The 14,339-nt window shown below is 38.2% G+C and overlaps 2 protein-coding genes and 1 long non-coding RNA gene across 3 annotated transcripts; 2 read left to right on the plus strand and 1 right to left on the minus strand.

Annotated features, from left to right (window-relative positions):
• Positions 1–1,556: 1,556 nt before the first annotated feature.
• On the plus strand, positions 1,557–4,580 carry LOC311273920 (uncharacterized protein; the record flags this gene model as incomplete). Its single annotated transcript, XM_084381213.1, has 6 exons — positions 1,557–1,670; positions 1,769–1,914; positions 2,066–2,127; positions 2,241–2,354; positions 3,389–3,487; positions 4,405–4,580. 6 exons carry the CDS (start codon positions 1,557–1,559, stop codon positions 4,578–4,580), a joined length of 711 nt encoding a protein of 236 aa, XP_084237339.1.
• Positions 4,581–7,318: 2,738 nt separating this feature from the next.
• LOC311269562 lies at positions 7,319–8,148 on the minus strand. Its single transcript, XR_014624107.1, has 2 exons — positions 7,906–8,148; positions 7,319–7,376 (listed from the first exon to the last, which is right to left on the minus strand). It is a non-coding gene; the product is annotated as an uncharacterized lncRNA (long non-coding RNA).
• A 972-nt stretch (positions 8,149–9,120) lies between these two features.
• LOC311266600 (uncharacterized protein) lies at positions 9,121–12,583 on the plus strand. Its single transcript, XM_084369025.1, has 6 exons — positions 9,121–9,335; positions 10,101–10,243; positions 11,608–11,669; positions 11,770–11,883; positions 12,086–12,184; positions 12,290–12,583. Exons 1-6 carry the CDS (start codon positions 9,225–9,227, stop codon positions 12,412–12,414), a joined length of 654 nt encoding a protein of 217 aa, XP_084225151.1. The 5' UTR covers positions 9,121–9,224; the 3' UTR covers positions 12,415–12,583.
• The last annotated feature ends 1,756 nt before the right edge of the window (positions 12,584–14,339 follow it).

Genomic DNA, 14,339 nt, shown 5'->3' on the forward strand with positions numbered 1-14,339 from the left:
AATTGGTCGTGTATTAACTTAACACTGTCTTTTCCTATAATCAGAACATTACAATATTCTTTCAAGTTACAGATACAAATACAAATATTTCTGATTTTGTATTATTACCTCATTAATATTGTAAATAATACAATTCTGAGATTGAATTTCCTCTCCAAATTACACAGTGCCCCTTTAAGGCTGCTCCCCGCTAATGTCTGGTCACACCACCCTGTGTTGTGTAATGACAAACGACCTTTTTTTTTTTTATTTTTTAAATGTACCTTTTCACAGAGCAACCTTTTCAACCTCAAGCAAGTCTACCTGCCAACTGACTGCTTCGACTGTCTGTTTGTCTTTGACAAAATTATTGCTGGCAAAGACACTTTGCCACCAGTCTGATGCTTTTTAGTAAGAAATACTTATCGGCACAAGATGAGCCTGATAGATGAAGTACACACTGCTTGTACTCAGTAGGCTGCAGCCTTTTTTTAGTTCAGAAGTCATATTTTGGCATGCAGCTCCTGAGAATGTTCAGAACTCTGACATCTTTATTTCCAGGCAGGAGAAACATTGTCTCACCTGCTGTTCTGGAGATGTGCCGATATAGACTAACACAAAAGACGACGAGACGATTAACACATTTATACAAAGCTCCTCAACTGTATGTCCATAATGTCATACAGTGCTTTTTGAGTAGTGACTTATTCTTAATGTGTGTGTACAGAAATCTGTCCAGACCACACCTCGCCCCATGACGGACACATGATGATTTATAATTAGTTTTATCTATATAAATAAATAGTCATTTTGTATGAATGAAATATGTGATTCCACAACAGTCTTCTGGCATCATGATGCGTGTCTGATTGTCCATTGTTGACATAAATATTGATTAGTGATTGAGCAGCTTTGTAGCTAAGCCTGTAGAATTATACCCATTTATATCTAAATGGGTTGCGAAATGTGAAGTTAAATATTACGAAAATATACAAATCATGTTTGAATATACACAGTATGTGCTGTGCGCCCTTTGAGACTACTTCAAGGGGCACAGTATCAGATGATTTGCATGTTTTCTAAATATTTAGCCAAAATCTTCACTTCACTCAAAATCTTTCTTGCTAAGCTAAAAATGTTAGCATGTACCTTGTTTGAGTTTGGCCTCACAAGCTCTACTGAACATCAGGGTTGTAAATAACATCTTTTACTAATCAGTCCCCATCTACTTCAGTTGTTTAGGAGAAGGCTGCAATGCTGTTTGCTTTGAAGCCCCGGAAATGTTTTGAGGACTGTTTTGCAAACTTAACCCAACTTTCCACCAACATGGGGCTGAGTAGATAATGAGTGAATTTTCATTTTTTCATCTGTTCCTTTAAGTTCAATAAAACCCAATAAATCTTTTACTTTATCCAGCTCTCCACTTGATTGCAACACATGTGTAAACAACACGGGGCTCTTTGTAGGCTGATGCCTCTGAACTTCAGTGCACCAGTCGTAAGTTGAACAAGACACAATCAGCTTCAAGCTAAAAAAGACACAGAGATTTAGGTTCTTTGTGTAAGAAGCGAGCCATGATGGGGTTTGTCCATGTCGCAGTGGCCGTGCTCAGTCTTCTGTCCGTCGGACAGTCAGCTCCTGTAAACAACTGTGAGAGTCTAACTAAAGTAATTGAAATCCAAAGAGATCAGGTAAGACACTTTCATGTCACTTTTCAAAGAACAACACACCGTCTGGGATCTTTTGTTCAAAGATATTATGCAACTGAGGGAGATACCGTCTGTTTCAGCTGCTGGGCAAGTGGATGGTTTTGGCAGAAAGCACAAACATCCCGGGATCCAAAAAGCTGACGAAGATGTTCGTGGAGAGCTCCTGGGTGAAAATCACTGCATCTAACGAGAGCGGTGTTATGGATGTTTTCCAGTCTCAGAAAATGTAATTTCAAGTCTGAATTCAATGATTGTGTTGAGATTCTCAGATTGCATTTCTTGATTCCAAGCAAAAGTCTTGCTCAGAGTGTTCAGTGATATTTTTTTCCAAGCTTGAAACATTTTCATGTTTAATGTGGGATTTCTCCTGATGAAAGGTTTGACACCTGCTTCACAATCTCGGCTACTATGAAATTGGAAAACAGCACTCTCTATATGGGTGAGTGGTATCGATGAAACATGCTGCACAAACAGATTTGGACTTTGTGTCCGGCATTGCACTAGCACTTTGTGTTTGTGTTGATGTGTGTTTGTGTATGCATGTGTCCACAGAGAAACCTGCCAAGGCCTCTGAGGTCTTACTGAAAACTGGCTGCCCCGACTGCCTGGTTATCTCCGCTAACTACACCATGGGACAAAACACGTTTGGTGCTCTCCAGCTCCTGAGTAAGACTTAAGACTTACAGACAGATAAAGTGAATGTAGAATAAAAGTACTTGCTTTAACATTCAAAATAATACATAAGATGTGCTTAGGGAAATACAATAATGTCCGTCTGCAATCTTGACCTAATACAACATATTGAGTAATTAAGTACATTTACTCAAATACTGTTCTTCAGTATGGCTTTTGAGGTTCTTGACTAGAGTACTTCTCTTTCACGCTACTTTATATTTACAGTATTCGAGGACTTTTCACGCTGAACTTTAAGCCCGTGGCACACTAATCAAACATTTTCCAACAAACAGTTGTTTGTTTGGCGTGCCAAGTCCGTCTGCCCTTGTTTGCAATTGTTTGTTTCTGCAGAGTTGACGTGATCCATCTGTTTGTCCATCCTTGATGAGGTCTGGTCAAATATTACCCAAAGAAACGTAGCTCCGAATGCCATGTATCAGCGGTAAAATCATTCATATTGCCTTCATACGACCAGATTAAGTTGAGATCAGCTGCTCTCCTGGAGAGATGCAGTCCCTGTAAATAGCATTCTGGTGATGATGACCCGAGATGAGATCGAGCAGATGGTTTTGTTAGTAAACCATCGGGTGCATCAGGGTACTTACAAATGACCAGTGTTGGGTTACTGTAGGTGAGGTTCGCCCAGGGCGTCATGCAAGCTAGAACCACTGCAAACGACAGTCTAGTTTGGGCCTTGTGTTCTTTCTTCAGATGTCTTTGAGTTGTTGACACTTTAAACAAAATGACATTTCCCCTCTGAACTTCTTATATGGTTTCATTTATATAACTGAGACAGGAACTGGTCCAATATTAAACAAATCATAAAATTGTGTAGCAGAACTTTTTTACCCACTCAATTAAAAATCTCACAACACCTAGCTTGCACTTCTAGATATAAAAGTCCATCTTCTTGTGTTTAAGTCTCTGAAGTTACTTGCCTGACTAGTCTTGTCTACACTGTGACCTTGCATACGCTCTTTATAGGCTACTTCATAGCTCCTTTGCTTACTTGTTCTGCCTGTCAGGCAAGAGAGCGAAGGTGACTGCTGCTGAGCTGGAAGAGTTCACCAAGCAGGTGGAGTGTACCGGCCTCCCACCACCTGCCATCCTGGACCCAGAAAAAGGTATGATGTTTAAAAGTGCAGTGCATAAGAATATTAGTTTAAACCACTAAAAAAAATCAAAATAATTTTAATAACAGTTCTGATGTTGCTGTTAGCATGCTAACTAGATGGCCCCTAGCCACGTTTAACCTCATGAGGTGATAGTCCAATAGTAAACGACACCCACACTCCTCCGGTGCCCCAAGCTCCCATGACATGGTTACAGAAGCGCTAGCTCATGGCTAGCTTGACTAACTAGGTAATGGCAGCTACAGTTAACAGCAGTCATCGGTTACTCTGAAGATATGCTGCCCCCTATGAATTCGGCAGGCTGCGAATTCTTACATTGCACCTTAAACACATGTACTCTGGCTGCTGCCGAAGTAGAACATTTTTAAATACATTTATTTAATCAACAATCATATAAAAAAACATTAATTCTGATAATCAGTAGACTAATAGTATACAGTATATACTGTAAATACATGCACATATATGTATCATTTACTTTTTCTTGTAGTACATTTAACATCAGATACTTAAATACAAATAAAGGAGGGAGTGTTTTTTTGTAATCATCTCAGTAACAAAAAGAGCCTGTCTTCTGCTGATCAAATGTAACTGAGTACATTAACTCAAGTACTGTCCTTCAGTACATCTCCTGCTGCCTGATACTTCCACTCCACTACATTTTGGAGGCAAATATTGTACTTTCTACTAATAAACCACATTTATAAGATTACTTTAGTTACTAGTTACTTTGCAGATTACACACTGCATCAAAGCCAAATATGTGTATAATTTACTTTTACTTTTCAAGTACTATTCATATGGGTGACTTTCACTTTTACCAAAGTAATGTATGAACACAAAATCTGTACTTTTACTCGTCTGACTTTTGAGCACTTTTTACAACACTGCTAATTTCTGCCTCACAGGTGTCTGCCCAGATGACTCCACCTCCCAAGAAACAGAGGCCACTGATCTAACTGATGTAATGACCGACATCCCCGAAGTGTTCGACCAGCTTCAAAGACTAGTCAACACCGAAGGTGGAATGAATGAGCTTATCAACATTATCTCCAGCGGCGTGGCTGCATTGAAAGAAAACTAACATGGTCAACAATGTCATGATGTGCCGGCATACTGTATGAGGCCGCAAGTTCTGACAATAAAAGTAATAATGTCTCAATATTTGTTTTTGAAAATCAGATTTTTTTCATTTTTCTGTTTGTGATTGACATTTAAAATCTTCAGAACATTTGCCGAGGCAGGACTTTTTAACAGAACTCTTATACAAAGAGCAGTTAAAGTCCTGTGCTCTGAATAAACACTGAGTCAGTGAGCATGAATGTCTCTTTGGAGGCCTAAGTGAAATTCCTGAATAAAAGCAAATAAACTCCTCACCTCTTCAACCTTGAGACCAGATAACAACACATGTGTAAACAACTCTGGACTCTGTCAAGTCATGTGGGATGAGCCTCTGAACTTTAATGCACCAGTATTAAGCTTGAAGCAAACACGATCATCAGGCAAGCAATGATGAGCTTTATTCACGTTGCTGTGGCCGTGCACAGCCTCCTGTCTGTGGGACAGTCAGCTCCTGTGACCAGCTGAGAGTCTGATCCAACCTCTTGAAATCACAGGAAGAGAGCAGGTAAACTCCCTCTTCTCACTCTCAAACTCACACTTTCCATTTCATCATTTTCTTCATCTTTACGACAAACAAATAAAAGTATAATGTGTCCATTTGTCTTCTTATGCAAGGGACAATTTTTTTGTTTGTGGATGATAGAAAGAAACAAGGAATCTCTAGGACAGCTTCTGGTCAGAAATCACTGTTGCTAATGACTACTTCATTAAATGTGAAGGAGAAAAAAGACATTAGAAATTATATTTAATTTTTTTTGAGTCCAGTAATTCAGGCCACACTGATTCAGTTATGAATATATGTTACGTTTGCCAGTTTTTTTTCCCAGTAACTTGAAACCCGTGAAAGATTTGGCCTTTGTCTCACAACCACGATTAAGATGACCTTGGAAAACAGCACTCTCCAACCAGGTGAGTAGACCTGCACAGATAAATCTGAACCTCGTATCCAGCAACAGCACCTTTCTTATTCAAGTAATTTAAAAGTCACTCTGTTTTATATAAACTGTCAACTAATAGGCCTCTTTATCCTTTTATTTTTTTCTATTTCCTCAAGGTATAAAAACTGACTTCAAAAACATATTAATGCAACAAAAAGTACCATCGTCATTGCCAACTATTTGCCTACATTATGAATAAAATCACCAGTATCAGCCTGCCCTCGTATTAAATAGACAAAAATAAATTGCTGATGATGCAAAATGCCCATGTTTCAATCTCAAATATCTTGTTTCTTCATGGTGGCAGCAATATGCTGCAGTAGGAAAGGAGGCATCTAGAAAAGATTCCCAGATCTTGGCGGCACATTGGATTCATCTGAATTATGGGGTTGAGCAAAGTGATGAACCTGATAATATCAGATTATTGTAGGTTAGAACACAGGAGGTAGAGATTTTATGACTAATCATTGATGTTTACAAATCTAATGTCAGTTTCTACTTCTTTGTCAAAGCCCTACCCAATGTGACCATGAAACACATCCTCCAGTCATGTGAGCAGGATATCAATGAAACATGCTGTGAAAATAATTTGTCTGACAGAAACACAAACACATTTCAGCTTTGTGTCTCGAACTGCAACAGCACTTTGTATCTTTATGTTTGTGTGTTCCCCAGCATGTGTCCTCAGTTTACCTGCGATGAACCTACTGAAAACTGGCTGTTCTGACTGTCTGTCTCTATGAGTAAGATAATGATATAGTAATAATGATCACGTTTTTCTGTATTACACTTTTCAAAACCCATTTGACATCTTTCTTTACACACAAAAAAATATAGAACAAAGATACACAGTGAAGATAAAGATAAAGACATATTGGCTGACTGTATAAGTTTTAATGAGCTGTTATAATGCTGTACAGAAGGAGTTATAGCTGTTTATAGACATTAACATCTCCTGGCTCAGTTGTAGGGCACTCTTGCTGCGGTTGATGGTGAAGGCCAGCTTCATGATATGCTGGATGACCAGCACTGTGTCTTCTTTTACATCCTGAACTAGCCAGTCGTCTTTGAAGGTCAGGATTCTCAGGCTTCTTTCCCTGAGCTGTGCTGTAATAACACATTTAGAGAACTTTCTGAATGAGAGGCAGTCCACTTACAGTCCACATTGAATGTATTACGACTTACAGCTGGAGCCCTTTTTTTCCACCACTGAACAATAGCTAAAACAAAGGGTATACAGAGCAGCAGTAAGCAGTTATGCTGCTCCCTGTCATTTTGCAGTGCACCATAAAAATGCATTAAACTCATTTTTGTTCAAGTTTGGCTTTAAAAAGGAACCGTGCTCCTCTAAAAGAGAGATGTTTAATGCAAGAAAAGGTTTATTTTCTTGCAGTATTTCCTGTAGGTGTGCACACTACAGAAGCTGTTGATTTGTAGGCCACAGCTCTCTCTGGGGATCACAGCTAAGGTTATCAGTAGGGAAGGGCAAAGTGCAAGTGAACTTCAAATTAATAGTTGATGTGGAAACAGGTGTTTTTTGACTTGTTACCTCAGAATTTCTAAAATTCTGGATATAGTCCATAGTAGCAATAGTGTTTCTCATTTTTTATGTTCTTTTGGTCAAATGATCATCTTATAAAACACGTATTACTATAGAAGACCCAACAGTGTATAACTGTACAGGTGAAGAGCACATAAATCAGCTGAAACATTAAAATTCCTCTGTAGCATCCCCGGCTAAATGATGGTCGAACTCTCAAACTGATGGTTTACACTCATTTATTCCTTGGACCGTAGTCAATATAAACACACCGTAAGAGCTATGAAAGAAGAAAATAAAATACAGTTACCTTTAATTGAAATTACTTTTAACTTCTTTTATCCCATAAACAATCATGTAAGTTGACTCTCCTTTTATCTATTTTAATAAACTCATTGTAGACTCACAGGTTTTACTCCATGAATTTAAATATATATTTTAACTGCTACGATTGATGTTACAATCATGAAGGAAAATTCACATTTTAACTGAAGGACAACCTCCCATAGAGTGCAATATAAAACAATATTTAACATGAAATTAGCATTTTTTAACCGTTCGTTTTTAACTCAAACAGTTTTTAACCTTAGCAGACCTCACATAAAACAGACAAAATACATCTTGTTGCATTAATAAAACAACCTACGAGTTAGCTTATAGCTTCATCTCATTTCCAATACAGACCGGCAGCTTGGCCGTTGCTAATAGTAGTTACCGTTAACCACAACACGTTCTATACATAAAAAATATCTACGGCAACCAAACTCAAGCCGGACATAAATATGGCATGAAAAGGTAACAAAACAAACCTTGTGCCCCTTATTAGCCAGGTGCTAGGGCGTTTCATGTAAGTTAGGCACACTTTAGCATTGAAGACACTTTTCCTATTGCCGTTAAAGTCCGAAGCACCGGATGTGTACGAGTTCTAGGCGAGACGCTTTCAAAATAAAAGCACTGAATGTAACGTCTGCTTAATATATAAAAAATAAAAGCCTGGCTTTAAAGAATGTTAATAAGAAAACATAAAAACACATAGAAATACTACACTCATATTAAAGGTCATTTACATCCTCTTTTATGTTAATACGTCACAATAAGTAACAATAAAACAATTACTCAGTAGCTCTTGTGATTTCACTCCACATCATAAGCATGGAAGTTAATTCTTTACCTTCAAAACTAGCGTAGTTTTATTACCATTTTACTGTTCTTAGTATTTACCTTCTAAGTGCCAGCACCATTCGAAAAACTATAATTTTGAAGTTTTACTTTTTACACAATTTAGAAATGTAACACTCAAGTTGCATAATGATATCCTACTTAAATACTTTTAATACTTATTTACTCATTCATTTTTTTTGCACAATAAAAAATGCAACTCCTACAAAAGATATGTGCACAAACACTCATATACAAGTACACCTAGGCCTAAATATACGTACATTTAAATGAAACAAAGAGTTAGGAAGCTGAAACCTAAAACTAAACCTTATGATCTCAAGGCGAGATAAATACACATTAGAGCACATTAGTTAAAATAATGAGGAATTATTTGACTGGAGGACTTCTAATGGAGTATTTTTGCTAAATGTAAATAAAAAAATGTATGATCTGAATACGTCAACCATCTCTGCCTCTGGCTTAAAGAATAAAATAAACAATGCCTGTAATGTTGCATTAATTGGCTTTAATTAATAGGAAAACTGTGTTTTTCTATTCAAAACAGAAGAACGTTAAAATATGTTAAAATAAATGTGCAAAAAAAGTATTAACCTTATTTGGACTGACTCCCTGTGTTCATGAGTTTCCGTGACACATCAGAGAGGATTAACAGAGATTAACGAAATACATTAGCATCAATACCAGCCTGTACTGTTACATGTGATCGGATCAAGATTCCATCAATCCCTCACACAGGTCAAAGTCTCCCCTGTCTGTTTACTTTGCTTACATCAGCTCACAGAAAAGTGCATAAATGCTGGTGAGGGAGACTGTTGATAAAAAGTCTGTGGCAGCCTGAAGAGAGACACCTGAAGACAAAATAAAAGCTGAGTGTGGAAGACAAACTGGGCGGTTCAGAGAAAGAGAAGGAAAGCTTGATAAGAACAAGATCAGAGCCATCTAGAGGATGAAGTGTGCTGCTGTTGTTGTGTTGCTGAGTCTTTTCTCACTGGGACACTCTGCTCCTCTGAGCAGCTGTGACAGTCTGATAAAACCAATAACAATCAGCAAAGACGAGGTAAGTGTGCACCTGATTTACTTTGCATCTGAATTTTCTAAGATATTTAGGAACATTTTCAGTCCAGACCTCAAATTACAGACCTCTGAAAACAGATCAATATGGCATCATTCAGTGATTAAGTTTTGACAGCATGGAAAGCCAACTGTATTTTTATGTAGTTTTATTTGTACACAAATAATATTGCATAAAATCCAGATGATGAATCGATAAGAGGTGTGGCGAGCTCAATGTCTTTGTAAGGAGAGGTCAAGAAGCCACCAGGCTTATACAACGGACCTCCCCTCCCTTATAGAAAAGAAAACAATAAGAGATTAAACAAATCTAAATGACAATAAGAAGCACGCACAATAAACAGTAAACAACATTTCTGGATGAATTTAAAATATGCATACAATTAATGTTTTACGTTTTATATTCTTTTAAGGTGAGTTGGATTCAAACCAACTTTCTTCTTGTCTTTTTGAGTGGAAAACATTGTTTGAATGAGCTACCAAATAAATCAATATCTTTATTATAGTATAATTTGGGATCTTTTTCATGGAGAACATTTTCCATGAGATGTTTTTTCTATCATTTCCCAAATTTAACATATACATATTTAATCTAGTATATCAAACAAAACTCCCATAAGCCCACAAGAAGTCCTGGCCCAGAGGTTGAGAAAAACTGACACTTATTCTGTGCTCTCTCTCTCTCTCTCTCTCTCTCTCTCTCTCTCTCTCTCTCTCTCTCTCTCTCGCGCTCTCTCTGTCTGTGCTCCAGATGTTGGGTAAATGGCTGTACATCGGGGGGAGCTCTGACCTCCCAGGAAGCCGCTCTCTGGGCCATCTGATGACCAGTGTCTGGCTGGACATCACTGCGACCACCAAGAGCAACATCCTCAATCTCATCCAGACTCAGAGAATGTAAATCCCCACCGACACTATTACACCACAACACTGTAGGCAACATGTTTCAGCTGTTAGAGGGAAATAAGTCATCTCCAACCAATAAGTAACCCAGAGGAATTTCTATGATGAATCCTGATGGTTTCAATTATTTCAAAATGTTCAGTTTGGACCACATAGCAATGTAGAGTTGATACTGTAATAAACTAAGAAACTCTCTTTGTTATAACGAGATATATAACCAGTAGAGATTATTTTACGATGGGATAATACCCGCCACAACGCCATAAACATGTTCCTGTTACGACCCATGACTACACTTGCTCGGACCACGTACATCTCTGAACTCGGCCTCCATTTTGATCTCAACCACACACCTGTGAAGTTTTGTGACTATCTTGCATGTTTGTGACACTATCGCACTGACAAAAAAATGTCTACAGACAGACGAAAACTTAAGTTTTATGTTAGTTAGCACTACAAAAAGTGTCTCCAGGACAACCGTGATTTTGCCATGATGATACACACACAAACACACACACAGACTCACGAACTGAAAACATTACCATCCCACGCTGTTGATGATGTGTGGAGACAGTGAAGGTGTAAGTGAATTGTGAATATGTTTGCGTCCGTATATACTCTGTATCATTTCACCAGAATTAGGCCTTGATTTCTAAACAATACAAATGATTTGTATAATTTCCTTTAACAAGTCTGTGGAGCCTAAACAATCTATGGTACATGGTCTAAAGTCCACGGCTCCAGTGCATTTAGGGCGTGTCCAACTCCCCTTTGCTAGTTAAAAGGTGCATAATCTGGGCGCAAAGTAAGGAGCACGGCACAAGGGATTGTAGGCAGTCCTTTAATTAATAATGGGTGCACTTTGGGCGTAACATGAACTAAACCAGAGTGTCATCTCACATTCCCTTTAAAAGTCAGGTGCGCCTGCAGCAGGTGCATTGCTATTTAAACAGCAGCACCCATCTTCGCTGAGAGACAGATATGTGGTCTCCCAATCCTCTGTGCCATTAACATTTGAGGGCATATAAGCAAACACACAGATATTAAACTGAGGAGTAGAATGCTCCTGTGATATTCATCACATTACCTGCAGAAGCGAGAGTAATGTCTCAGGCCACCTGGTAAATGTGTCCAGAATCAACGCAGATGAGACAGAGGACAGAGTGAAGGGAAACAGTAAAGTTGCAGGTCTTAAAACCAAAACAATCTCAGAGAAACTAAAAAGTATTACGAAGTAAATAATTCTCTGTGCGTTCATCAAGACAATAAACACCTTTCATCCACTTGGAGTCATTGAAATGCCAAAGAATCCATTATGATATTATTTTCTGATGCAGCCTTTGCTTTTCCCCTCACAGATATGGCAAGTGTTCCAGCTTATTATATAATGTGACCTTTGAAAACAGCACGATGTTAATTGGTGAGTTCAGAAGAGCCACAATGCTGAGAGATTCTTCAGAGAGGACATTTGCATTCAAACACTCCTTTTCTAGCATTTCCTGGGTTTTGTACTTTTACAGAACAACCTTTCTACCTCAAGGAAGTCTACCTGCCAACTGACTGCTCCGACTGTCTGGTCGTCTATGAAGAAGTTACCTCTGGCAAAGACACTTTCACCAGTCTGATGCTTTTTAGTAAGAAATACTCACTTACCAGCAAAAGATGAGCCTGATAGATGGAGTACACGTTTGTACTCAATAGGCTGTCTCCAGTGACTCTGCCTAACAAGTATCTTTGTTTGTTAGGTGTCCTGTCTTTCATAGTCTTTATGGTTTAAACATCTTACCAGCATGCAACTCCTTCAGCTGTTCTCAACTGTGACATCTTCATTCCCAGGTAAAACAAACAGTGTCTCACCCGCTGTTCTGGAGACGTTCAAGACACAAGGAGAATGTCTTCAGATGCCGTCGGCCATAATGATAGACACAAACTCTGGTGAGAATTTTTATGAAATTATATTTAATCTCCACATACTGTGCCTCCATACTGTCGTACAGAGCTGTCTGTATTGTGACTTATTCTTAATGTGTATGTGCACAGAAATCTGCCCGGACAACATCTCACCCTCTGAGGGGCTCAGTGCTCTCAACTCCTTATTGGAGGCCAAGATGGGACATCGAGTAGCAAGAATCCTGGACAGTCTTTTTGATATGTTTGTGAACTGATTTATGATTAGATTTTCATCCTTGCCATTAGTAGTTTTGTATGAGAATATATATCCTCCTGATATACATTAGAAATTAAAAACAAAACAAAACAAAAGTCCAGATGGAGGAACTGACTAGTTTTCTTTATATTGTAATTAGGGTCACCATTATTTTTTGCATTTTGATATCTCGCTTTATGTAGCCTACACCTTATTCTTTTTCTCAATTTCAAAAACAGCCCTGAATAAGATACTGTATATTGATATTCTGTACTGTTACACGTTAGACAAAAAAACTAAATAAAGTTGCCAAAGTCGACAGCAACAGCCAGTAAACCGCCCAGTAATTGAAGTGAAACTAATACAATAAGAAGGAAACGATAACTAGTTAACCTTTTCTTATTCCTGGAAATTATTACTAAATTATACTAAATACAACACACACATACAATGTGTATATACAATACAAAACTCATCATAGTTCTTATTTCCTTGTATAGTCAAAAACAAGTGCTTAAGTGGGGAAAAAAGCCACTTGAAAGAGCAAAATGCATAAAACTACATTCATTCGCATAAATTCCATGTTTATAGCTTTAAAAACTTATTAAACTATATATTTCTATATCATTGGCTAGATGATGCATCAATCACCCAGAGGCTGGCATGTAGGTGGCTCAGGAGAGAGGAAAAAGAAAGAGTGGGTCACTCACTCATTGGTTGTTGTAGGACGTGCTTAGAAGCTCATATCTGCTCAAATGAGCTGTATATTAAACGGCTGCCATCTCAGGATCTCCTGTGTAGAGATATAATGATGCCTGGTGTGAGTTTTTTGGCAGATAAAAGCATGAGAAAAGCATCCAAGATCTCAGTTTCTCGCCATTTAATCATGGAATGACGTATTTTGGACTAAATATGTTACTGAAATGGATTTACTGGACATTTCAGTCCAGTCTGATGCACTACTGAAACACCCAGGTAGGCTATGTAACGGGTGAGTTGGTAAAACATTGTACATGCCAGTTTGTTGTTAGTTTGTTTCTTTTTTTGTGCCAGCTAATAATTGTTAGCGTAATACCTTTTGCATAATCAGGGAATCTGTAAAGCACTGCAACAGTGTAAATGTTCTTTTATTATTAAGCAGCCAGGTTCAACCAACATCCATCATGGGTTTGTTGTAAATACGTAGATACATTTTAACATCCCAAAAAGTAGTCATTCAAGGCATTGATTTATCTAAATATTTACAAAAAAACCCTTTAATGAATTTCAGCCCTGTCACTCTGACATTCTCTGCACCTCCCTGATATACACTGACACCATCACACTGATTTAGTTACCACATAAGTTGCTGTTCAGATGATGAAGGCCAACTCTGGATAAAAGTCAATAAACTTTTAATTTTATCAACCTTTAAACCAGACTAAAACACGTGTGCAAACAACTCTGGACTCATTATATGTGGGATGAGCTTCTGAACAGTTTTAAGCTTGAAGCAAACACAATCATCAGGCGAGCCATGATGAGGTTTATTCACGTTGCTGTGGCCGTGCTCAGCCTCCTGTCAGTGGGACAGTCAGCTCCGGTGACCAGCTGTGACAGTCTGATCCAAACTCTTGAAATCACAGGAAGAGAGCACATAAGACACCCTCATCTAACTCTGACAATCTCACTTTCTTTTGTCAGTGAGCTTCAAACTATCAACATTATGATGTGTCCATTTGATGTGTCCATCAAGTATGATTGGCTATCTACCCAAGTGAGAGGCGGGACCTCAGTTTGACGAGTATTTTAAATTTGTATTATCTTCTTTTTGTTTGATTTCGAGGTACAATTTGTTTTTTAGGACACAGAGAATAAAGTATGGGGGGTTATATTTGCCTGTTTTGTTGTGATTGGTAAGACTATTTATTTTCTACATGCACCTTTGGACAAAAGTGTCTGCTT

Source organism: Pagrus pagrus, assembly GCF_965226575.1.
Source record: "Pagrus pagrus genome assembly, chromosome: 2".
Classification (NCBI taxonomy): Eukaryota; Metazoa; Chordata; class Actinopteri; order Spariformes; family Sparidae; genus Pagrus; species Pagrus pagrus.